The sequence below is a fragment of the Trichomycterus rosablanca genome, chromosome 10, assembly GCF_030014385.1.
Source record: "Trichomycterus rosablanca isolate fTriRos1 chromosome 10, fTriRos1.hap1, whole genome shotgun sequence".
Taxonomy (NCBI): Eukaryota; Metazoa; Chordata; class Actinopteri; order Siluriformes; family Trichomycteridae; genus Trichomycterus; species Trichomycterus rosablanca.
The window spans coordinates 26,804,232-26,829,602 of NC_085997.1; the positions used below are offsets into that span (position 1 = coordinate 26,804,232).

The 25,371-nt window shown below is 40.9% G+C and overlaps 1 protein-coding gene across 2 annotated transcripts in view; it reads right to left on the reverse strand.

Annotated features, from left to right (window-relative positions):
* Positions 1–122: 122 nt before the first annotated feature.
* The window catches only part of afap1l2 (actin filament associated protein 1-like 2), a 62,093-nt gene continuing 36,844 nt past the window's right edge, over positions 123–25,371 (reverse strand). For both annotated transcript variants that reach the window (XM_063003061.1, XM_063003060.1), the window contains exons 5-19: positions 18,121–18,232; positions 11,081–11,289; positions 10,134–10,313; positions 9,969–10,043; positions 8,144–8,222; positions 7,956–8,060; positions 7,636–7,847; positions 6,479–6,624; positions 6,278–6,392; positions 5,890–6,081; positions 4,970–5,273; positions 4,655–4,828; positions 3,159–3,346; positions 1,937–2,080; positions 123–665 (exon numbers count right to left, since the gene is read on the reverse strand). In XM_063003061.1, the coding sequence (XP_062859131.1) occupies positions 639–665; positions 1,937–2,080; positions 3,159–3,346; positions 4,655–4,828; positions 4,970–5,273; positions 5,890–6,081; positions 6,278–6,392; positions 6,479–6,624; positions 7,636–7,847; positions 7,956–8,060; positions 8,144–8,222; positions 9,969–10,043; positions 10,134–10,313; positions 11,081–11,289; positions 18,121–18,232 (2,262 nt within the window). In that variant the 3' untranslated portion in view covers positions 123–638. The remainder of the gene's footprint in view (positions 666–1,936; positions 2,081–3,158; positions 3,347–4,654; positions 4,829–4,969; positions 5,274–5,889; positions 6,082–6,277; positions 6,393–6,478; positions 6,625–7,635; positions 7,848–7,955; positions 8,061–8,143; positions 8,223–9,968; positions 10,044–10,133; positions 10,314–11,080; positions 11,290–18,120; positions 18,233–25,371) is intronic.

Consider the following 25,371-nt stretch of genomic DNA (forward strand, 5'->3'; position numbering starts at 1 on the left):
CATTAGGCCTGCATCATAATACAGTAATTGTATTATGATACATGCCTCATAAGCCCATTTTACTGAAAAGTTCTAGTGTGCTTTTGTGTTGGTTGTTTAAAAAATGACGCATTTTTGTCATTATTGATTTTTTATTGGAATAAAAAAGTGCATAGTTTAGCCAGCGTAGCCAAATAAATTCAAACTGCTCTTTATTAATGTATTTACATCTAGGCTACCAGCATACATGAATCAAGCTACAATCTAAATTGTACCACATTGATAACCTTATGAGGAACTGTACTGTAGCTTGCTATGATAAAAAACCCTTAAAGTTCTCTTGATCTTTAAAATTACTTGTCTGTAATATAGTATACCTTTAAAAAGGTGCTTAAATCATTATAAAATATGTATTCAAATCCCTCCCTCCATTTTTGTATAAAAATATTTAAATAGATTGACTCATCAGTGTCCAGTAGCATTGATTGTTGGACCAGCAGCACTGCCTCTAATAAGCTGCCTGCAGTAAGCAGTATCATCATAGTTTTTAATCATCTGGCCAAAAGCCTTTGGCAAAATCAACCTTACAGCTGACAACTGGCTAGAAGCTCTGTATACATCCGACTGGCATTTCTGTCTTGTTCTCTTCATTCCCAAGTCTATGTTGTAGATTTCTTTTCCCACTCCTGCACAGAAAGAATGGCATGTTATTTCATATTTTTTTAATACCCCAAAAATGCAAGGCAAACAGAGGAGTGTGTCTTTTAAATTAGCTGCATTAATAAATTAGTGTTTTTCAAACAAACTGCACTGTATGATTTAGACCAGGGGTGTCAAACTCACGGCCCGCGGGCCAGATCCGGCCCGCCACGTCATTTTCTGTGGCCCGCGAGAGCTTAAACGACTGTACGATAGTTGTGATGGTTCGAGTCGTTACAGAGACGCGCTTATAATTTAATGGGACACCTGCGCCTTTAACCGGCAACTGGTGACATCGTAGTCATGGCAACTAACTTTGACCTTCGCTGAGAAGCCATGTGACTTTTACGGCAAAAGAACGCGGGTAGTAATGTAAACAATAATAATAAATATAAATAATTATCTTGCAGTATAATACCAAAGCATCGTCTGTAAGTAGTGGCGTTTATATTCTCATTTGTTTGTAAATGTTTAGTGAGTATATCATAGCGTTTTAGTTACTAATTTACCGTAATTAAATACAATCGTTACCGTTACTATAGCAATTAGTATCTTTACACAAAATGCTAACTCCTTAGCGCTATTTTACGTTTGGTTAAATCTCATATTGTACCAGATGTAACACTTGACTACAGCTGTGTGCTTTTACTGTATTAAGTTCTTTATTGTTTTTATTGTTTGTATTTTTACTTCATTCTGGTGCACACAGTGTAGCACACAGCTGGGAAGCAAATAAACCAACTGTATTCTGAAGAGAGCTGTCTGTCTGTCTGTCTGTCTGTCTGTCTGTCTGTCTGTCTGTCTAGCTGAGCAAGGGGGATAAACTATTAGTGAGGGCAGAACAATTGTCTTAAAATACAGTGTAAAATCCTACATTAACTGCATCTCTCAAAATAGAGATAGATGATGTTAAGAAATATATACACATAATCCCAAAGTGTACAAGAAGATAAGTAAGAAAATTAAGCAGAAGGAGAAATTTAATGAAAGTGAAAACAAGTTTGTGCTTCAGGAAGAGAAACCGGTGCGTCTCTTGTGTTATGAGGTCGTGTCTGTGGTAAAGTAGGACAATATAATGCAGAATTTAGCCTCCAAGAAAAACAACAGACTGCAATCACAGCAGAATACGTTACAATCGGCCCTTTGAGGGCCACAATAATGCTGATGTGGCCCTCTGTGAAAATGAGTTTGACACCCCTGATTTAGACTGACTAAGAGCATTCAGAATGTGGTTTTGTTTTGTGGTTTTGTCTCTTACCTTGGCCTTTTGCAGTACATTTCCTTTGCTGGGTGCCATGACTGACAGGGGTCTGTTCTTCAGCGTTGTGGCTGAGTTAACAGGTGCTGTTTCGCAGCTGGTGATGGGTGCTGCTGTTAAGAGGGCAGGAGTGCTGGTCTTGGGCTGAAATAATGAATAACAGTACATCATTATCTACTAGACACAAACTTCAGTGTGTACAACAGTTCTTTTATCTGGAGTATTTGTCTATAGTGAAGTAAACTGCATATTCATTAAAGGTACTGAATATTAATATGAAAGAATTATTCCATCAGCTATGTACTGTATATGACTATGTGTGATTAATATGGACAATCATTTTGATACAATTTTCATGTACTTTGATAAGAATTGAAAACTCGTCAAAGACTCAAAAATGATACACTCAGACAGTGTAAGTAAAATTTTAACAGTCAATAATCTCTTGAACAAACTACTTATTAATTTTTTCCCCAATTTTCCTCTCAATCTAGTCTTATCCAATCACCTGATCACAATTGGCTTTCTCTGCTGCTGCTGACCTCCACTCCTGAACTAGGAGAGCCATAAATAACACACGCCCCCTTCGACACATGTACAGTAGCCAACCACTTCTATAGTCACACACAAAGCGGGTACATATAGGGAGCCATATCGCACAAGTGAGAGACACACTGATCCTCATTATCCCCAGTCGCTGAGCAAGTGCCATTAATCAGCCAGCAGAGGTCATAATTGCAGCAGTTATGACAAATCCCCTCCAGGACTCCTACACTTCAGATGAGCCAATCATTGGTCGTAGGCACCAATCCTGTCAGTAGCAGTGCTGAGATTAACGAAGACCAATGTTATGAATTTCTCAGTTTTAAAGGGAGCTCGAAATCTGTATACTTCATCAAGTTAGTAGTACTTATATAAAGGTAAGAATTTGTGTTGTTAATATAATAACAGTATATTGAACATTAAAATATTTAATCCTTATAATGTACTGTTTTTATGTTCTGTAGTCCAGTAATGTCTTAGTAAGCATTTTTTCTCAGTACAGGGGAATGTAGTACTATTGCTTGTAGTAATCATACTTCATCTACAGATCTACTATATCTATAGACATAGGGTAGGAACAACTCTGAGCATTCTTTTAAGATTTTGGTCATTGATGCCATCTGCATTCCTTCAGTAAAACTCAAAAACTTCAAAATAAGTCCATATTAAACACACTGACCAGAGGATAGTCCAGAAGACTGCTGTCCACTGTGGTGCCCAGAGTAAAGGGTCCAGCCTCCGACTTTCTCAGATTCTCCTTTACCTTCACCAGCCTGAGCTCTACCTCCACCCGCCGATGCTCTGCTTCCCGACACGCCTCCTCTTTCTGCTTAAGATGCACCTCCAGAGAAGCCTGTTTAGAGGGATCTGTAAAAAACATGTTGTGCAGTTAAAATATTTACACATGTAGCAGACTGTCAAAATTAGGCGTTAAATCTTTATAACAGAATATAGTGTGTTTGTATGTATGCAGAGTTGATAAAATAGCTGGATATTTATTTATTTATTAGGATTTTAATGTCATGTTTCAGTTTGGTTACATTCATGACAGAACAGGTAGTTACTCATTACAAAAGATTAATTACTTCACAAGTTTTTAATGGGGCAGCACGGTGGCTCGGTGGGTAGCACTGTCGCCTTGCAGCAAGAAGGTTCTGGGTTCAATCCCCAGGCGGGCCGGTCGGGGTCCTTTTTGTGTGGAGTTTGTATGTTCTCCCTGTGTCTGTGTGGGTTTCCTCCGGGAGCTCAGTCCAAAAACATGCAGTCAGGTTAATTGGAGACACTGAATTGCCCTATAGGTGAATGGGTGTGTGTGTCTGCCCTGCAATGGACTGGGACCCCGTCAAGGGTGTTACTGTGTGCCTTGCGCCCATTGAATAGCTGGGATAGGCTCCAGCTCCCGCTGGGGTTAAGAAAGTGAGTGAGCCGCTCAAGTGGCGCAGCGGTAAAAACACACGCTGGGATCTCGAATACATCGTATCGAATCTCAGCTCTGCCTTGCCGGCTGAGGCTGAGCGGCCACATGAACAACGATTGGCCTGTTGTTCAGATGGGCGGGACTAAGCCGGATATGGGTCTCTCTCTGTCAGACTGGTGCAACTACAACCTCTGCTGGCTGATTAGAGGCGCCTACACAGAGATGAGGAAAGAGTGCTCTTAGGGTGTGTCTCGGTGTGGGTCGGAGGGGGCATGGGTTAGCTTCGATCTCCTCGGTCAGAGCAGGGATCGGCATAGGCAGAGAGGAAGCATGATGCAATTGGGCAATTGGAAGTGCTAAAGAGGGAGAAAAAGGGGAGAAAATGCATAAAAAAAAAGACAGTCATGGACAATTTTGTATCTCCAATTCACCTCACTTGTATGTCTTTGAACTGTGGGAGGAAACCGAAGCTCCCAGAGGAAACCCACACAGACATGGGGAGAACATGCAGAGCCACCGTGCCACCCAAATAGCTGAATAAACAAACAGTTTTTTCAGGCTAGATCCCCTTCAGCTTGCTATATTACGCTATATTTAACAGATTTGGATTATGGCATTCTGGCTGCCTTTTCTGTTATGGAGATGGCATGTACATTTTTAATAAGTGACATGTTCAGTATGTTCATGTGTTTTTCCGGATTCAGTATTTTACAATATGTATGTAATAAGAACCTTTCCACTAGAGGGAGCTGCTGTACCTTGGCAGGAGCTTAGCTCTTCCTTCAGTTCACGTCTTTCCTTCCTCAGTGTAGCCAGTGTGGTCTTAACCTCGTCCTTTTCTCTCTCCAGCCGTTCTTTCTCATCTGTGAACCGCCTAACATCAGCCTCTGTCCGGTTCTTTCCCAGCTTCACTTCGATTGACCCCGGACATCCTGCTCAGCATGGAATGTGAAACAGAGCTTAGCTTTGATTTAAGTTTACATTATTCAGAAAGCGAAAGTAAAATCTCAAGTATGAGTGTAAAAAAGATTAAAAGCATTGAAGATGCTTATAAATATAAATATGGTTCTTACCTGCCATAAACGGCTTGTATCTGTCGTGGTACCTCTCAGCGCTTGCAGCTCTACCTCTGGTGGCTGGAGGACTGTGGGGTGTGTTGAGCATACTGAGAGAAGATAATGTAGAGCTCCTGTTTTGGCCTCTATGACCAGGCGATATGACCTCCTGTGCTTGGGCCTGGTGGGGCTGAGTCTGTGGTTGAGACTGGATAGGAGGACTGGGGGGTGAGGCATCCACATCCAATCTGGGTGGGACAGCTGGAGGTACAAATCTCTCTGTAGTTGCTGGTAACACGGTTTCATACTCGGGTATTGCGTCCTGGGAATAAAAGGGGCAAATTCAATATTAAATACCTTAGCAGTTTCTCACCTACACCTGTACTTTTCATACATTTCAACATATTTTCTCTCAAAAATTTACTTATAATAAACATCAAAGAGAAGCAGCTGGTCCGTTTCAACCAGAAACACTGGGTGCAAGGAAGGAATGCCCCAGATGAGACACCAATCCATTAAAGGACCCCAATTAATCAGACATTGCCCAGCCTGCTCGTGGTATTCCATTATTCATTTGGGCCTTTGGGCGGCATGATGGTGCAGCTGGTAGAATTGATTCCACACAGCCACATCTTGAGCATTTGGTTTTGACTCCTGCCTCTGGTCAATGTCTGTCATGATTGTTGCATATTCCCCCAGGTCAATGTGTTTTTTCTCTAGGTACTCAGGTTTGCTCCCACCTCCCAAAAACATCCAAGAGGTGGATTGACTGATAAGTTCAGGTACGCATAAGTAGATGATTAAATGTAAGTGTGTGTGTTGCCCTGCAATGGGTAGTCGCCCTGTCCAGGTTGTTCTGGGTGAAACCAGACCCGCTATAACACTGACCAGGATTCAAATATTTACACAATAAACAGTCATGTTAAGTAAGTCCTGACCTTCTTGCCAGAATTGTGTTGCACGTTATTAGGAGTTGGGATTGGACTGGGAACTCTCTGTGGAGTACGGGGCGAAGTTTGACCAGCATTTGTATGGAGGAAGGAGCGGACAGTGATCAGGTCCAGATATTCCCTGTCTTTCTCATCAGGCTCCACGTTCGGCACCAGCCCACAGTAGATATCACAAGCTTCCTGTGTGTTGAAAAGACACAAAAAATTAACAATGTGCGTGTTAACAAAAAGAAGTCCTGACCCATGGGTGAGTCTTCAGACTTTCATTATCTCAGAAATACAGCACTATCATTTCTGAAGTTGTTTCACACAGGTGAAGTAGAGAAATGACTAAAATAGAAAACTGGTAGTCAAAAAAGAGAGCAGTGTTGCTCACCTCCTGTTCATTTTCTGTGGAAGCTACAACATCGTATATATCATCAGAGCCATGATTGTTTGTCGGAAGGCTTTCCGTGTACATATTTGGCTCAGAGTATCTCCTCTGCATTAAGCTAAAATATACAAAAAAGCCACAATTAAACATCTTCATGCAAGTTTTTGTTTGTGTGTGTGTTTGTTTAACAGGAAATAGACTTACTACATGGAGGTCTTAGCTGCATTGACTATACTGGATATCCTTTCTGAGTTAACATAGTCGTAGGTGAGTTCCGCTGGGTCAGTTTTGGTTCCTGTCTGTGACAGTAAAAGCCCCAGCCAGTGGCCCATGTCTGCAGATGACTTAGCCTAGGAAGTGAAACGATGACACAAATATTGATTTTTATATATCTGCTAGCCTGCAAGCAACCAATATATGTGAAGTGTAGACAAGAATCTTTACACTTTACTCTTGATTTTTACTGCCAATCAAATATAGCATGACATTCATGTTTTTAATTACTGTCAAAGGACACAGGTTATGGTTGAGACCAATTATATGTCTAATTTGTAGTAGGTTAGGTACTGTCTAGCCTGCTAACCTGCTATATAGTTTGGCAGAGGGCATGGACTACAGTATCATGCCCACTTGCCAGTCATTATGCGCCGGAAACAGACATGAAGGCACAGATCGATGCTAACAATGGTTCCTTAATCAATGAATCAAGTCTTATTAAGTGTTAACTTGCTGCAGCCCTAATGGGGGTTTAAATAGTAGCTTTAGTGCCCACCCACCACAGGGTTACTGTTGTGTTTTGTGTGACTGTCGCCTATACGCTTTGCCAGGCCAGTACGCTGGACTTGATTATGCCCAGCTATTTTTCCCACCGGCTTTTATACTGGCATTCTTTAGATCTTCCTTGGAACAAATAAGAAAAGCCAGTGGCCTTTTATCTATTGCAGTGGGCTGCCATAAAATATCCATTCAGGCCTTGGAAGGGCTGTCTGCACTTTAATCTTTTTGCTGCCACCAGTTTTAGGCCTTCTATGTCTCTATATTTGGAAACTGTGGGTTGCCACTGGTCGTTGGATTGAGTAGCTGACGTGGGTAACTCAGCTTACCCTTGTATCTATCCTTTCAAGCTTTTCTTTGTGGTCATGTGTTTTGCTGGGGGCTCGTCACTGTTGCCCTGTGGGGTGAGCACTGACATTTCTGACATCCACTGGAAAATGCCTCTGCTTCAGGCTGTGACTTTTATTTGGTTTGACAAGCTGCTTATTATAAAGAGTCATTGCTTAAAGACTGATAAGTGTAAAAAGATGCATGTGTTCTTTTTAAACAGGCTGTGATCATTATTTATACTCAAAGGTCCCACTAACCTCCAGGATGGCCAGCTCCTCACCATCCATCTGTATTCGAAATGAGTATAGATGTTCAGGACTGGGGTCTGGAAGTACCATACACCCTTCCAGAGACACAGGTTGTTGGGCCACCTTAGACTTTCCCTTGTCATGGTAAAACAAGAGCTGACCTTTCTGTATCAGACACCAGCGTGTCCTCCACTGACTGTTCACAAACACATTCAGATAGCCTGAAAAAGGTGGAGATGGTATGTAAGTTAAAGCATTTTTTTCCACAATAATAAATATACTAAAATTAACTTGTACAATTAATTTGTACAGTTTAGCATTTAAGATACCTGATGTTTCCACACACTTTTCTGAACCCTCTAAAGAGGAAATCATCTTCTTTCCAATGTTCATAAGATTACTTAGCTTCAGGCCAGAACCATATTTCTTCTTAACTAAAAGGAAATTAAATATTAGCATTTTACATGCATTATAAGCCCTCACAATTAAAAGTTCTGGAAACCGGGGGTAGTCTCACCATCTTTATTCTCAAGGTTCTCTGTATGGCTGTCTGTGCTGCTGCTGCTCTCCAAAGAGTTCCTCTCAGTAAGCTCAGTCTGGTGAGGATCAGAAAAAACATCACCACCAATCTTCATACCAGCCTGTCATTTATTGATAGCTTTTAAGTTGCATTCCTGGAAAATAGCTAGATATAACCTCATAGCTGTCAAACCACAGTGGATAGTTTCCACTCAAATTTAACAGCTGCCGGTATTTTACTATCTAACACATCACCACCTCAAGTGTGATTCTAGACAGTTGCAAGAAATTCTTTTTACCAGCACAAGGCACGTTCACACAGTGATTAGTATCATGTACTAAGAGTCACACACTTGTTACATTATTACATTTCTGTGAAGGCGCCAGTGACCACCCAGCAAAGGCTATAATTGCAGCAGTCCCTTCGATCTGTCCTCCCTCAGACATAGCCAATCAGATTTGAACTTGAGAGCTCAAGATCTTATTAGTGGTGGGCTACCATGTTTTACCACTGTGCCACCCAAGCACCTGTCAGTAAAGACATTGGACAAAGTACAAGGAACGTCATTAGCTTGCACAGAGACCAGACCTCAACCCCTTTAAACACTGGAATGTCACTCGCAAGCCAGACCCTTTTGCCAGTATCAGTGCCTAACTCCACAAATGCTCTTTTGACCGAATGGGCTTAAACTCAGAGCTTGAGAAAACTAGCTAATAGTCAAGGATCCACGCAAATTTGGTCATACAATTTATTATACACTAAGTAGTATTAAAGCAGTAACAATACTCATGGTGCTTTACTATTTTGTCATAAACTGCTTTCAATGGTCAGGACCACCACAGAGCAGGTATTATTTAGGTGGTGGATCATTCTCAGCACTGCAGTTACAACGACATGATGGTGGTGTGTTAGTGTGTGTTGTGCAGATATGAGTGGATCAGACACAGCAGCGTTGCTGGAGTTTTTAAATACTGTGTCCACTCACTGTCCACCCTATTAGACACCCCTACAGTTGGTCCACCTTGTAGATGTAAAGTCAGAGACGATCGCTCATTTATCACTGCTGTCTTAGTTGGTCATCTTCTAGACCTTCATCGGTCGTCACAGTACGATGCCCACAGGGAGCTATTGGCTAGATATTTTTGGTTGGTGGACTATTCTCAGTCCAGCAGTGACAGTGAGGTGTTTAAAAACTCCAGCAGCGCTGCTGTGTCTGATCCACTCACACCAGCATACCAGCACAACACACACTAACACACCACCACCATGTCAGTGTCACTGCAGTGCTGAGAATGATCCACCACCCAAATTATACCTGCTCTGTTGTGGTCCTGGGAGAGTCCTGACCATTGAAAAACAGCATAAAAGGGGGCTAACAAAGCATGCAGAGAAACAGATGGACTACAGTCAGTAATTGTAGAACTACAAAGTGATTCTATATGGGAACTGGAGCTGATAAAATGGACAGAGTGTAGAAACAAGGAGGTGGTTTTAATGTTATGGCTGATCAGTGTATATTAACTATAGTCTAATGTAAATTGGAACACAGCCAGAGATGTTCAACACCTACCAACCTTCCTATCCATTTGATTGGATCAAGTAAAAGCAACATGCTCATTCATTCATTATGAACAGGATTCTTTATCCTGTTCAGGGTCGCGGAGGGTCTAAAAGGACATCAGTCCATCACAGGGCAGACACACAGACACACACACATTTAGGGCAAGTTTGCTAGCTTCAACCGGCCCAACTTTATGTCTTTGGACTTGTGGGTGGAAACCAATAAAAGTGTTCGAATGAGAGTGTTCTGTTTGATTTATACCTTGGTACAGATGAGTCTTGGGGAATCAGTGATGTCAGAGCTTTCTGCAGATTTGGGACTAATCTCCTGAATGACCTGCAAACAATAAAACACAAACAAAAATCATAGAGTGAACCTGTTTGTTTAAATTATGTTTTCTTACCCCCCAGATGACTATGTCCTTGCCTTCAGCCACTGTTCAGCCTGTTTCTTGCTCTGAAGACCCAGAACGATGGCCTCGCCACCCTGGGGGTTGATTTTCAGCTTGTGCTCCTTCTTCTTTGGCTGCTTCTCTTTATATGTGACAGTGCAGCCCACCAAACTGACGTCCAGCAGAGGGGTCTGGTCCTTTGAGCTTTTGTAGCACTGTGTACACAAATAAATATCCACAATAAAGTGCTTACTGTAACAGAAATACAGTAAGCTGCAGAGTTGTACTGTAGGAACATTTAGATTGTAAGCATAAATCTAAGATTTGATTACATTATCACCCTGTTCTTTAATGGTCAGGACCCCCACAGGACCACCACATAGCAGGTATTATTTAGGTGGTGGATCATTCTCAGCACTGCAGTGAAACTGACATGGTGGTGGTATGTTAGTGTGTGTTGTGCTGGTATGAGTGGATCAGACACAGCAGCGCTGCTGGAGTTTTTAAATACCGTGTCCACTCACTGTCCACTCTATTAGATACTCCTACCTAGTTGGTCCACCTTGTAGATGTAAAGTCAGAGACGATCGCTCATCTATTGCTGCTGTCTGAGTTCAAAAATGCAATGTGTTGTTTCATAAGCTTAATTCATAGCCCCCGAGAGATATTAAAAACATAGGTAGTGGGTGAAAGCTGGTTATGAGCATAGTAAAAATGTATGATACTAAATAATACTCTAATTTCCTTCGGGATCAATAAAGTATCTATCTATCTATCTATCTATCTATCTATCTATCTATCTATCTATCTATCTATCTATCTATCTATCTATCTAATAATCTTACAGTATGACATCTTATAATTATCCTACATGCCATTTTTAGTTCTAAGTCCTAAATATGAACCAAGCAAGCATGTGTATCCATTTATATCCATTTGTAACAAAGGATACAAACATAAAAAGGGCATTTAGAACACCCACCAGTAGATGATTATCCCGAATGACACACAGCTGTTTAGCCCACTGGCCAAGCCACTTTTTCCTCCACAGGAAAGCACAGATCCGTGCATCCTTCATTAGCTCAATAGAGGCCTCTGTGGACGGCCACTGGTGCTGTGCTGAGGACTTGCCCTTTGTTACCTCCTCTTCATCATAGGACTCATAGGAGCTGCTCACTGCTTCTCCATCATCTGTAAAGAAAGTTTAAGTAAGCCAGAACATAAAGAAGTAAAACATCATGGCATGTAATTGTCATTTTTATTTAAATATATGTAATGTATTGATAAATGTATTAAATTATTTTGTTATCAATTTTCAATTCTTGACTTATTCTTGATCCTGATTAGGGTGGTGGTGAGTACAGCACCCCAATGCCAAGTTCACACTACACCTCTTTCCAAGTCGTCAGGTTGCTGTACAGTTCACACTACACGACTGGGTCTCTTGTAATCGGGAGTTTTTCAAGTCGGTGTGGCTTTCACACTACACGACTGATCGGCGATAGGGGGTTTCACACTACACAATCTATCAACTGGAATTGCAGGCGAGCTTCTCTGGTCTCCCAAACTACGTTTTGTCACGTAAATAAACACGAGAAGTGATGAGAGGTTTAATGATACCACGTCCAAAAATGCACGTCAACAAGTAGCAAGCGATCAAAGTTTGTGTGCTGATGTGCAGCGTAAAATCAAGGAGAAAAAATAAATTAGTGGATTTGGCTACGCGAACAGCATGGATTGTTCTATAGTGAGTTGGAGGTTAATAAATATTTTTTGCAATGCAACGTTGGTGTTATGTTTTGTAGAGAACGATAAGGTCAGAAATACTGTAAAACTTGTGTGTATGCCGATGTATTCTAATATAAACTATATTATGCCCCTGTCCCACCTTTTTACAATTTCTCCCCTGCATTTTCTCACACCGTATCTTGCATTCTCATTGGCTGTTCGACACAGCACTCATTGACAGTTGGGCTACTCAGATCCAGATATTTGACAAGCTAGATATCTCTCTCGGTGAGCCGCTCAGATCGAGTTGTTGAGTAGTTCACACATAGCGAATAAGAGCCAAGTTTTGAACGCCAAGTGAACGCTGAGTTGCTCCCGAGCCGGCAAATCTAGTGCCGACCAGTCGGCGAGCCAAAATCAGGGCAAAAATCGTGTAGTGTGAACTAGGCATTACATGAACCCTAACATTAACTCTAGGACAGAATGCCAGAAACCAAAACTCTAAAATCCACAACTTACTTAAACCCAAGGGCAATTTAGTACAGGCAGTCCAAGTTGTGTATGTATTTGAAAGGTATAAAGAAACTGGAATACCCAAATCCTTGGCAAAGTTTAGCATGTAGCTTTAATCCAGAAGTGAAAATAAAACTCAGTTTCCCAAGACACTAATGCTGTTTAGCAGCCATTCTACCAGCTGCTCCATCCTGCTCCCCAAATATTTTAGAGCACCAAAATAGATAGATGTTTAGAAAGTGTAACCATAGTTTTACTGGCTTCTTACAAATATTCTCACAAACTAGACTAAGTTATTTGTCCTCATTATCATCTTCTGTTTTAAATAAGACAGCTGCCTAATAGTGCATAGACATGTGAAAAGTGTAAATCATCCCATGGTTGAGATGCACTATCCTCCCTAGACCTGCTTCAGCTGCCTTCCACTTCCTGGGCACACAGTCAATGTTCTGTCACTGTGTCCACTGCCAGATGCTCCAGTGAGAAACAAAGATCATCACTGTTTTGGGCTCTTCAACTACATGCCCTTCTGTGTTGAAGCCGCATTGAGAGAAGAGAAACCCTCCAAAAAGCTGCAGCCCAAATTTGTGTAAAGCAGAGCTCTATTACAGTAGCCCCAAATTTAATGGTAACAGTCATTGAACTATTACAGGAAACTAATGAACAATGTATCTAATTCATTCAGCAGTAGTTCAATGAATTGTAAAGGCCTCAGGGCATAAACTAGTCAACAAGATCATGTTTTCGTTATTAAAAATTTAAATACATGTATTTTTTTTTAACATTAATCTAAATTAGATTTTTCAAAAGTGTTTGGATGGGCAGACAAGGGCAAGGGCATTTGGAAATGCTTTTTTCAACATGAAGATTTGTCCAAATTGGACTGATACCCAATGCAAAACAGCAAAGAATTTAAAGACTAATATAGACTTTACCTCAGAATATTTAGTTTAGCTTAATTTGCAGTTCAAACAAGATAGTACGTGGGATATTGAAGACATACTTAGTGAGAAACTTTAACAAAGTTTGGCTTCAACAGGGGACATTGCACAATAAGCTTGGGACTTACCAAACAGTACTTTATTATCCACAAGAATGCTAAACACAACCCAGATAGCAGTCTGAGCTTAGGCGCTTTCCAGTAATACAGGAGCTTTACCAACAGACACAAGCTATTACAGTACTGGAAATCACACTACAGGCTTGTGTGCACAGACATACTTATCTACTTTCCTCAAATAAGAGAGCAAAGCAGTTTTCCTTTTTATAACCTCACCATTTCAAAGTTTTAATATTGGCCCACAATATAAAATGGCCTGTAGAAGCTTGTTTTATAGTGTGGATCCTTTGTTAAGTGTTTGTGGTGCTAAATACAAGTGTATTGTAATTAAACTACATTGCAAACACTGATATATATGGAATGAAACTCAATATATATGGAATAAAACTCAATATATATGGAATGAAAACTGATATATATACAGTGCCTTGCAAAAGTATTCAGCCCCCTTGAACTTTTCAACCTTTTGCCACATTTCAGGCTTTAAACATAAAGATATGAAATTGTAATTTTTTGTGAAGAATCAACAACAAGCGGGACACAATCGTGAAGTGGAACGAAATTTATTGGATATTTTAAACTTTTTTTAGAAATAAAAAACTGAAAAGTGGGGCGTGCAATATTATTCAGCCCCCTTGCGTTAATACTTTGTAGCGCCACCTTTTGCTGCGATTACAGCTGCAAGTCGCTTGGGGTATGTCTTTATTAGTTTTGCACATCGAGATACTGAAATTTTTGCCCATTCTTCCTTGCAAAACAGTTCGAGCTCAGTGAGGTTGGATGGAGAGCGTTTGTGAACAGCAGTTTTCAGCTCTTTCCACAGATTCTCGATGGGATTCAGGTCTGGACTTTGACTTGGTCATTTTAACACCTGGATAAGTTTATTTGTGAACCATTCCATTGTAGATTTTGCTTTATGTTTTGGATCATTGTCTTGTTGGAAGATAAATCACCGTCCCAGTCTCAGGTCTTTTGCAGACTGCAACAGGTTTTCTTCCAGAATGGTCCTGTATTTGGCTCCATCCATCTTCCCATCAATTTTAACCATCTTCCCTGTCCCTGCTGAAGAAAAGCAGGCCCAAACCATGATGCTGCCACCACCATGTTTGACAGTGGGGATGGTGTGTTCAGGGTGATGAGCTGTGTTGCTTTTATGCCAAACATAACGTTTTGCGTTGTGGCCAAAAAGTTCGATTTTGGTTTCATCTGACCAGAGCACCTTCTTCCACATGCTTGGTGTGTCTCCCAGGTGACTTTTTATAGATATCTTTGAGAAATGGCTTTCTTCTTGCCACTCTTCCATAAAGGCCAGATTTGTGCAGTGTACGACTGATTGTTGTCCTATGGACAGATTCTCCCACCTCAGCTGTAGATCTCTGCAGTTCATTCAGAGTGATCATGGGCCTCTTGGCTGCATCTCTGATCAGTCTTCTCCTTGTTTGAGCTGAAAGTTTAGAGGGACGGCCGGGTCTTGGTAGATTTGCAGTGGTCTGATACTCCCTTCATTTCAATATGATCGCTTGCACAGTGCTCCTTGAGATGTTTAAAGCTTGGGAAATCTTTTTGTATCCAAATTCGGCTTTAAACTTCTCCACAACAGTATCTCGGACCTGCCTGGTGTGTTCCTTGGTCTTCATGATGCTGTCTGCGCTTTAAACAGAACTCTGAGACTGTCACAGAGCAGGTGCATTTATACGGAGACTTGATTACACACAGGTGGATTCTATTTATCACCATCAGTCATTTAGGTCAACATTGGATCATTCAGAGATCCTCACTGAACTTCTGGAGTGAGTTTGCTGCACTGAAAGTAAAGGGGCTGAATAATATTGCACGCCCCACTTTTCAGGTTTTTATTTCTAAAAAAAGTTTAAAATATCCAATAAATTTCGTTCCACTTCACAATTGTGTCGCACTTGTTATTGATTCTTCACAAAAAATTACAATTTCATATCTTTATGTTTAAAGCCTGAAATGTGGCAAAAGGTTGAAAAGTTCAAGGGGGCTGAATACTTTTGCAAGGCACTGTATATATAATGAAACTCGATATATATATAAAATGAAACTTGATATATAAAATGAAAACTGATATATATAAAATGAAACTCAATATATATCAAATGAAACTAGAAATATATGGAATGAAAACTGATATATATCAAATGAAAACTGATACATACAGTGGGGGAAATAAGTATTTGATCCCCTGCTGATTTTGTAAGTTTACCCCCTTACAAAGACTTGAACAGTCTATAATTTTTATGGAAGGTTTATTTTAACAGAGAGACAGAATATCAACAAAAAATATTGTTAAATAAACATTAAATAAAAGTTATAAATTAATTTGTATTTAATTAGGGGAAATAAGTATTTGATCCCCTACCAACCAGCAAGAATTCTGACCCCCACAGACCGGTTATGTGCCCATGAGGCACACAAATTAGTCCTATCCCTGTATAAAAGACTTCTGTCACAGAATCAGTTTCTTCCGTTCAAATCTCTCGACCACCATGGGCAAGACCAAAGAGCTATCAAAGGACGTCAGGGACAAGATTGTAGACCTGCACAAGGCTGGAATGGGCTACAAGACCATCAGCAAGAAGCTTGGTGAGAAAGAGACCACTGTTGGAGCGATAATTCGAAAATGGAAGAAATACAAGATCACAGTCAATCACCCTCGCTCTGGAGCTCCATGCAAGATCTCACCTGGTGGGGTAAGAATGATTCTGAGAAAGGTGAGGTTAGCCCAGAATTACACGGGAGGAGCTTGTCAATGATCTCAAGGGAGCTGGGAGCAGAGAAATGCTGGATATGACCCCAAGAACACCATCCCCACCGGGCATTTCTTTGCCTCCAAACACGGCGAGTGGAGTTGATGCCAAAGAGCTAAATTTTGGTCTCATCTGACCATATCACATTCTCCCAAGCTTTCTCTGAATCATTCAGGTGTTCATTGGCAAACTTCAGAAGGGCCTGTACATGAGCCTTCTTGAGCAGAGGGACTTTGCGGGCACTGCAGGATCTCAATCCATTACGGCGAAGTGTGTTACTAATGGTTTTCTTGGTGACTGTGCTCCCAGCTCCCTTGAGATCATTGACAAGCTCCTCCCGTGTAATTCTGGACTGACCTCACCTTTCTCAGAATCATTCTTACCCCACCAGGTGAGATCTTGCATGGAGCTCCAGAGTGAGGGTGATTGACTGTGATCTTGTATTTCTTCCATTTTCGAATTATCGCACCAACAGTGGTCTCTTTCTCACCAAGCTTCTTGCTGATGGTCTTGTAGCCCATTCCAGCCTTGTGCAGGTCTACAATCTTGTCCCTGACGTCCTTTGATAGCTCTTTGGTCTTGCCCATGGTGGTCGAGAGATTTGAACGGAAGAAACTGATTCTGTGACAGAAGTCTTTTATGCAGGGACAGGACTAATTTGTGTGCCTCATGGGCACATAACCGGTCTGTGGGGGTCAGAATTCTTGCTGGTTGGTAGGGGATCAAATACTTATTTCCCTTAATTAAATACAAATTAATGTATAACTTTTATTTAATGTTATACCTTTTTGTAGTTCTACAGTTACTGCCTGTAATCCATCAGTTTCTCTACATACTTTTTTTAGCCTGCTTTCACCCTGTTCTTCAATGGTTGGGACCCCCACAGGACCACTACAGAGCAGGTATTATTTGGGTGGTGAGTCATTCTCAGCACTGCAGTGACACTGACATGGTTGACATTGTCTCCTATATATATGTTACATATTTAATTATATTTATACAATGCAGGTCTATATTCAAACATATTAGAACCATTTTCATAAAGAATATCGTCTATCATCTGTGTAAACAGCTTCACACTGGTATGGAATGGTGCCCAGGCTATTTTTGGCTACATTATATAACAATATATTTTTTCTTTTATTTATTATTAGGATTTTAACATGTTCTACACTTTGGTTACATTAAAGACAGGAATGGTAGTTACTCGTTACACAAGATTCATCACTTCACAAGTTTAATATCAAACACATTCATGGACGATTTAGTACCTCCAATTCACCTCACTTGCATGTCTCTGGACTGTGGGAGGAAACCGGAGCTCCCGGAGGAAACCCACACAGACACAGGGAGAACATCCAAACTCCACACAGAAAGGACCTGGACTGCCCCACCTAGGGATCAAACCAAGGACCTTCTTGCTGTGAGGCGACAGTGCTACCTACTGAGCCATTATAAACAATAAACTAATACACTAAATAGCATTCAAAATCAGCAAATCATTATAAGTATTTATAAATACTGTATGTGGCCTATTATTTATAAATGTTAGTTTTGGCAATAAAATAAAAGAGCACTTCCACTAATCGTCCCCAGCTGAAGACACAAGGTAAGAGTGAATTATCATTCTCTTTATTTTATTTTTTATATTTCATGGACATATGTAGTGTAATTCCTGCTCTCACTGTAATCACTGAACCTGGGTTTTATTTTTGTAATAATAATAATAACAGCACAGATCATCCTACAGGCATAAGCATTACCCATAGACCTTAAACTGAAATCTTGTCAGTGTATGTTGGTGTATTCCTGTATTCCTTGAACTCTGATTGCATTTTTTACCATAAGATGTAAAGTAACAGGGCCATCATTAGTCTGTGCTTGTTCTTTGTCAACATTCCTTGCCCCAATATTACAGCTTCATGAAATCTTACACAAAGCAAAACTTACCATTGATGGTTGGATCATAGGGTTGAGCCTCTTCATAGTAACTCTCTGGAGAATCTACACATGCTGGAATTGGAGCTGGTGAAAGAGGAAATGGTTCCCTCCCTATCATAGGCTAGAGAAAGGAAAAGATGGAGAGCTTTATGAACATGACTCCTTGATGAAGAGTTATGTTACAGATATGACGCATGAACCACAGAAAACATCACGTTTACACTGAGCCTGTATGTATGTTTTTTAATAAGTCAGAATGAAGCATTTTTAGTATGCACCTGATTTTACTTAGGCCCTTTTAATCTGCCAAAGGGGCAAGTCCTCCACCCTAAATCTAAGCCGCCGGTGTTTTGACTCCCCTTCTGTATACTTCATTTCATGTTTGCCTGAAGCAGTAATGGTTTTAGTTGGGTGTGGCATGGCTAGTGGGATTTCTTCATCCATCATTTCAATGTAGCCCCACATTGGATACAACACAGCCACTTCTGCACTGCACCCTGTCAGTCTGTGCACCACCCACATAAAGAAATGAGTCTTAGTGGCTTGTACACCATGGTGATGGTCATGATCAATTATTTAATACTCTTGTTAAATCTAGAGCCTTGAGCCCTAAAACTATTTCGTTACCAGCTAAAGTAAGACTAATATTTCTCAATGTTTGGAGACAAAATACTATTAGTGTATTTGTATGACTTAATGAAAGTCAAACCTAAAACAAAAAACTGAAAAATAACCACAACTATTTTTGTGTTGACTGGAATCCAAATAGGAGACAACATGCGTGCAAAAAAACTGGAGTGTTGGCGCAGTGAAGAGTACAGTGGCTGCTGATAAAGCCAGACTGGAAGCATGTGGCTGGGGTCAACGTTCTGACAGCCAACCAGAGTTGCAGCTGTGAATCCAGAAGGTGAGTTTCAGTCCTGAATCAAACTTCTACAAACACTAACTCACAATGATTCTTACGTTGTACATACATAAGCATGTGTGGTGTTTTACTATGTTATATATTTGGAGTTCTATATATACTATATATATGGCACTAACCATATAGAACTATATAACCATAAGCTTTTTGTAGTCCTACAATTACTGACTGTAGCCCATCAGTTTCTCTACATACTTTTTTAGCCTGCTTTCACCCTGTTCTTCAATGGTTAGGACTCCCACAGGACCACCACAGAGTAGGTATTATTTGGGTGGTGGGTCATTCTCAGCACTGCAGTGACACTGACATGGTGGTGGTGTGTTAGTGTGTGTTGTGCTGGTATGAGTGGATAAGACACAGCAATGCTGATGGAGTTTTTAAACACCTCACTGTCACTGTTGGACCTTAGAATAGTCCACCAACCAAAAATATCCAGCCAACAGCGCCCCATGGGCAGCGTCCTGTGACCACTGATGAAGGTCTAGAAGATGACCAACTCAAACAGCAGCAATAGATGAGCGATTGTCTCTGACTTTACATCTACAAGGTGGACCAACTAGGTAGGAGTGTCTAATAGAGTGGACAGTGAGTGGACACGGTATTTAAAAACTCCAGCAGTGCTGCTGTGTCTGATCCACTCATACCAGCACAACACACACTAACACACCACCACCATGTCATTGTCACTGCAGTAAATAATACCTGCTCTGTGGTGGTCCTGTAGGGGTTCTGACCATTGAAGAACAGGGTGAAAGCAGGCTAAAAAGTTATGTAGAGAAACAGATGGACTACAGTCAGTAATTGTAGAACTGCAAAAGTGCTTCTATATGGTAAGTGTAGCTAATAAAATGGACAGTGAGTGTAGAAACAAGAAGGTGGTTTTAATGTTATGGCTGATCTGTGTATATAACAGGCAGAATAAGTGTTGAGATTGAGAGTGAGAACTGTGAATTAAAAATGAGACTCTGGACCTTGGTGAGACATTAAATGTTGTGACTAGTTTGCTGTGGGCTTAATGGGAATTCAATCTGTAATAACATGGAATGTACTAAAAATGAGTAAGAGATTGATATGAATTGCAAAATGGAAAGTCCTGGAAAATAAGGGGTTGATGGGAAATGACCAGCCCTACACATAGATTATACCACCTCAAGAAGATCTTAACTGACCCAAATGGAAATTTTTTTTTTCTTATATTCACATACCGCTTTTTGTAACTACCCCCTCATTCTCCCCCTCACTCTCTGACAACGATAGGAGGTAGAAAAAACAGCAAGTGATCAGGCATCTGCCAGTGATTAAAATGACAGAGCAGGCGATAACTTCCTCCCTCTCAAAACTAACATCCTTGCTGCTTTAAACACAGCTAAAGGTCAGAGCCAAGAGCCGAATAACAGTCTCGCTGATCTTTCAGAACAGCATAATTGCTGTGTACTGAACCCTGTACAGACCCCCATCTTGAACCTACTCCTTGTGTTTTTGTTGAAACAATCGAATGCCCTATTCTCTCATCACCACGGGAACCCAGTCTAAGAAATAAGCAGATCAAGCATCAGGCATAAATAAGAATAGAGCGCCAGTCTTTGGGAACAAGAAAAAAAAAAGAAGAGTGGGAAGGAGACCAAACGAACACCCAAAACATAGAAACATGGAAAAACCCTGGTTCTGGTGCCAAGAATCCAGCTCAGTGAAAATACAAGCTGACTGGGAGCAAAAAGTGCTGTTGCTAGACTTGTTTTTGACAGACATCCTCTCTAAACAGCTCTTACACACTGACTAGGCATAACATTATGACCACTGACGGGTGAAGTGAATAACACTGATTATCTCTTTATCACGGCACCTGTTAGTGGGTGGGATATATTAGGCAGCAAATGAACATTTTTCCTCAAATTTGATGTGTTAGATGCAGGAAAAATGGGCAAGTGTAAGGATTTGAGCGAGTTTGACAAGGGCCAAATTGTGATGGCTAGACGACTGGGTCAGAGCATCTCCAAAACTACAGCTCTTGTGAGGTGTTCCCGGTGTGCAGTAGTCAGTATCTATCAAAAGTAGTCCAAGGAAGGAACAGTGGTAAACCGGCGACAGGGTCATGGGCAGCGAAGGCTCATTGATGCCCATGGGGAGCAAAGGCTGGCCCGTGTGGTCCAAACCAACAGACGAGCTACTGTAGCTCAAATTGCTGAAGAAGTTAATGCTGGTTCTAATAGAAAGGTGTCAGAATACACAGTGCATCACAGTTTGTTGCATATGGTGCAGCAAAAGGGGGACCAACACAATGGTCAACTCACTTTGGCCTATTGAAGACCCTAAAAGTTTTTACCTCTTTAATAATTTCTTTTTACTGCAGAATAAAAGTAAAGCTATTGTTTTTTGCGTTATCATTTAAACAACACTGCTTATGAAGTACCATTAAATACAATTATTACAGCTATTTAAGTATTTAGGTTCCTTTTAAAACTGTACTATGCTCCATTTGTGGTTAAAGATATTTCTCTGATAGATCTATTTATACAAGCAACTTTTAGGAGAACTGTTTACCATATTTGTCATAGTCAGCATAGATTTATCTGGTCATGTGTGACAGAAGCAAAACAAAGATATTGTGAAAGGAAGTGCATTGAACTTTTCAAGTTGAGACAGCATCTCTTATGAGGCACCCATCCAAAAAACTTGCAAAATGTAGCCCGACAGCTTAAGTAATTCTTTAGTATTTCTAGAGCAACTGACAGCAGCAAATTAATGCATCAACAATTCAATATGTTGTAAACCAGGGGTGTCATTTTCACCAAGGGCCACATCTGCATTATGGTGGCCCTCAAATGGTTGATTGTAACGTATCCTGCTATGATTGCAGTCTACCTATTAAGTCTTGGACAATTTGTTGTTTTTCTTGGAGGCAAAATTCTGTGTTTGGTGTCAAAATGCCAAATCTATACTGTATATTTATAATGTACACTGATCAACCATAACATTAAAACCCCCTCCTTGTTTCTACACTCACTGTCCATTTTATCAGCTACACTTACCATATAGAAGCACTTTGTAGTTCTACAATTAATGACTGTAGTCCATCTGTTTTTCTACATACTTTTTTAGCCTGCTTTCACCCTGTTCTTCAATAGTCAGGACCCCCACAGGACCACCACAGAGCAGGTATTATTTAGGTGGTGGATGATTCTCAACGCTGCAGTGACAATGACATGGTGGTGGTGTGTTAGCGTGTGTTGTGCTGGTATGAGTGGATCAGACACATACCGTGTGCACTCACTGTCCACTCTATTAGACACTCTTACCTAGTTGGTTCACCTTGTAGATTGTCAGAAAGTCAGAGATGATCGCTCATCTATTGCTGCTGTTTGAGTTGGTCATCTTCTAGACCTTCATCAGTGGTCATAGGATGCCGCCCATGGGGCGCAGTTGGCTGGATATTTTTTGTTAGTGGACTATTCTCAGTCCAGCAGTGACAGTGAGGTGTTTAAAAACTTTATCAGCATTGCTGTCTTATCCACTCATACCAGCACAACACACACTAACACACCACCACCATGTCAGTGTCACTGCAGTGCTGAGAAAGATCCACCACCCAAATAATACCTGCTCTGTAGTGGTCCTGGGAGAGTCCTGACCATTGAAGAACAGCATGAAAGGGGGCTAACAAAGCATGTAGAGAAATAGATGGACTACAGTCAGTAATTGTAGAACTACAAAGTGCTTCTATATGGTAAGTGGAGCTGATAAAATGGACAAGGAGGTGGTTTAAATGTTATGGCTGATCAGTGTATATCTACATTTATATTGTACACCTTTACCACAGACACGTCCTCATAACACGAGAGAAAAAATTTACCGTTTTTTTTTTCTTAAACCACAAACTTGTATTCAATTTCCCATATTTCATTAAATTTACTTCCTTCTGCATCAATTTTCTCTTTATTTGTAAATATTTCTCAACATCACTTGTTGGAAAACCGTTTCAGTTAAACGCTGAAACAATGGAAACACTGCCATCTAGTGGCGGGATGCGCCACTTTGTGGGTCACAATATCGACATGCATTGTGGGAGATGCAGTTTATGTATGATTTTTCAGTGTATTTTAAGACAATCATAAATCTTTTAAGCTCTCACGGGCCACATAAAATGGCGTGGCAGACCTTGAGTTTGACACGTGTTGTAAACTATTAAGTAAAAAGAATAGAAAGATGCAACCAACCAAGCATATTTGTTTAAGGGACAATTAATAAGAAAAGAATGAAATGTGACATGACTTTTACTTTGTTAGGCTTTTAAGAAATGGTTGGGCAGGACATTGGCTCATTATAAAAGGTTTTCAAGCCATGAGTAGAATTGTTTAGTGTAAAAGGAGCTGTAATGAATTTTGTTGTCATACGCCTGATGTGTTATATATAACAAAATCACCTTTTAGCACAGCTACAAAATTTAACTTGTAATGTTTTCATTGTTTAAAAGAAGTATTTTATTAATGCATTATTGTACCACCTGATATATATGAGTAATAAAACTGATTAGCTTATTTTACATTTTAAAAGCTTTTAAACAAACATTGATACAATATTGTGGAGACTATCTATGTGTCCAACTGACGCCTGGAACAAATCCTGTTGCTATTCTTAGGGTGTCTCTATTTTCAGCAGCAGCAAATGAGTGTGCAAGTCACACTACCCTACCATCAACACACTTACGTTTTCTGTCAGCTCTGGATGAAAACTGATCATTTTCTTCTTTTCAGCCTTTATCATCAGAGTTAAAAAAGTGCTAAGTGGAAAGAGGCAAGCTGGAGGAGTTATGGAGCCTCGCAGTAGTCATGAGCTGGACAATACTACGTTGACCCAGTTGGAATCATCTGTCCTGGGGGAAGGACAGGAGCTGACTAGTGTGCTAAGAGTGCATATTGAGGATTGTGTTTTTACTGTTGACAAAGCCTTGCTGGTCCAGAAATCTGAATACTTTTGTGCTTTGTTTCGCTCTGGAATGAAGGAATGCTCTCAGAAGGAGCTGTATTTAAAGGGTGGTCTAAAGGCAAGAGGTTTCCTAATGGCTTTGGCTGTTTCCAGGGACGAGCAGCCAAGTATTAGTGACCCGGATGAGATTGTGGAGGCAGCAGAGTGCGCTGCCTTTCTTCAAGTGGACGCCTTGATCCAGTACCTTATAGACATCCTAGACACAGATAACTGCTTCCTCTTGTATCATGCAGCAGCTGTGTTTGGCCTTTGGAAACTGATTCACAGTGCAGCCTTTTTTATCCGTGATTCGTACCACGACCTGCAAGAGGCAGCCCAGGCTCTGCCTGAGGAGATGGTTCGCTATGTGGAATCTCTTTCTCCTGCTTCTTTTGTAGCTTTGGGAACTCATTCACCCTCAATGAAGATCCTGCAGGACTGCTTTAGGACTGTGTGGTACCTGAATGAAGAGCAGGGAGTTTGGAACTACTTGACTGACCTTCCCATAGATGCGAGTACCTCCATGGCTGGGGTGGCTGTTGTAGAAAACCGGCTGTATGTGGTTGGTGGTGTTAGAGGTGTCAGCAAGGTGACGGTGGACCTGAGCTTCTGCTATGACACAGAAAGCAACTCTTGGAGTGTATTTGATGGACCTCAGCAGCCCAGGTATAACTTCACATTGATAGGTCATGAAGGACACTTGTATGCCATTGGGGGTGAGTATGAGAACAGAATCATGTCTTCCACAGAGGTCTGTGATGTTTCCAAACGTGAATGGACTTTTGTAAAACATGCCCCCCATCCTATAGCAGGTGCAGCAAGCTGTGTGGCCCGCAGAAGGATCTTTGTGTGTTTCTGGAAGCCTCCTAAAAGTACTGCTATTTATGAATATGTACCAATTAAGGACGAGTGGATCCTAATTACCACTATGATAAAGACTCAGAGTTATGGACACTGCATGGTGGCACATGGTGACAAACTGTATGTGATGAGGAACGGCCCTTGTGATGACTTCCTACGCTGTCACATAGAATGCTATAACATCACCACGGGCCAATGGACATCCCTGCCGGGACACTATATCAATAGCCGCGGAGCACTTTTTACAGCTGTGGTAAGAGGGGACTCAGCTTTTACAGTGAACCGCTCACTAACTCTGGAGTTTCTGATCTGTGAGGATAAGTGGAAACCCAATAGACAGATGTTGGGGTTTCCAAAGAGTGGATCACTCTGGACTTGCTTGCTAAGGCTCCCTAGAGCTACATATAGAGCAGATGAAAATATTGAGAATGAGGCCATAGAGACTTCTACTGAAGATAAAAATGAGGAAGAGGTTAACCGACTACAATAAAACAATTTTCTGTGTCTACTGA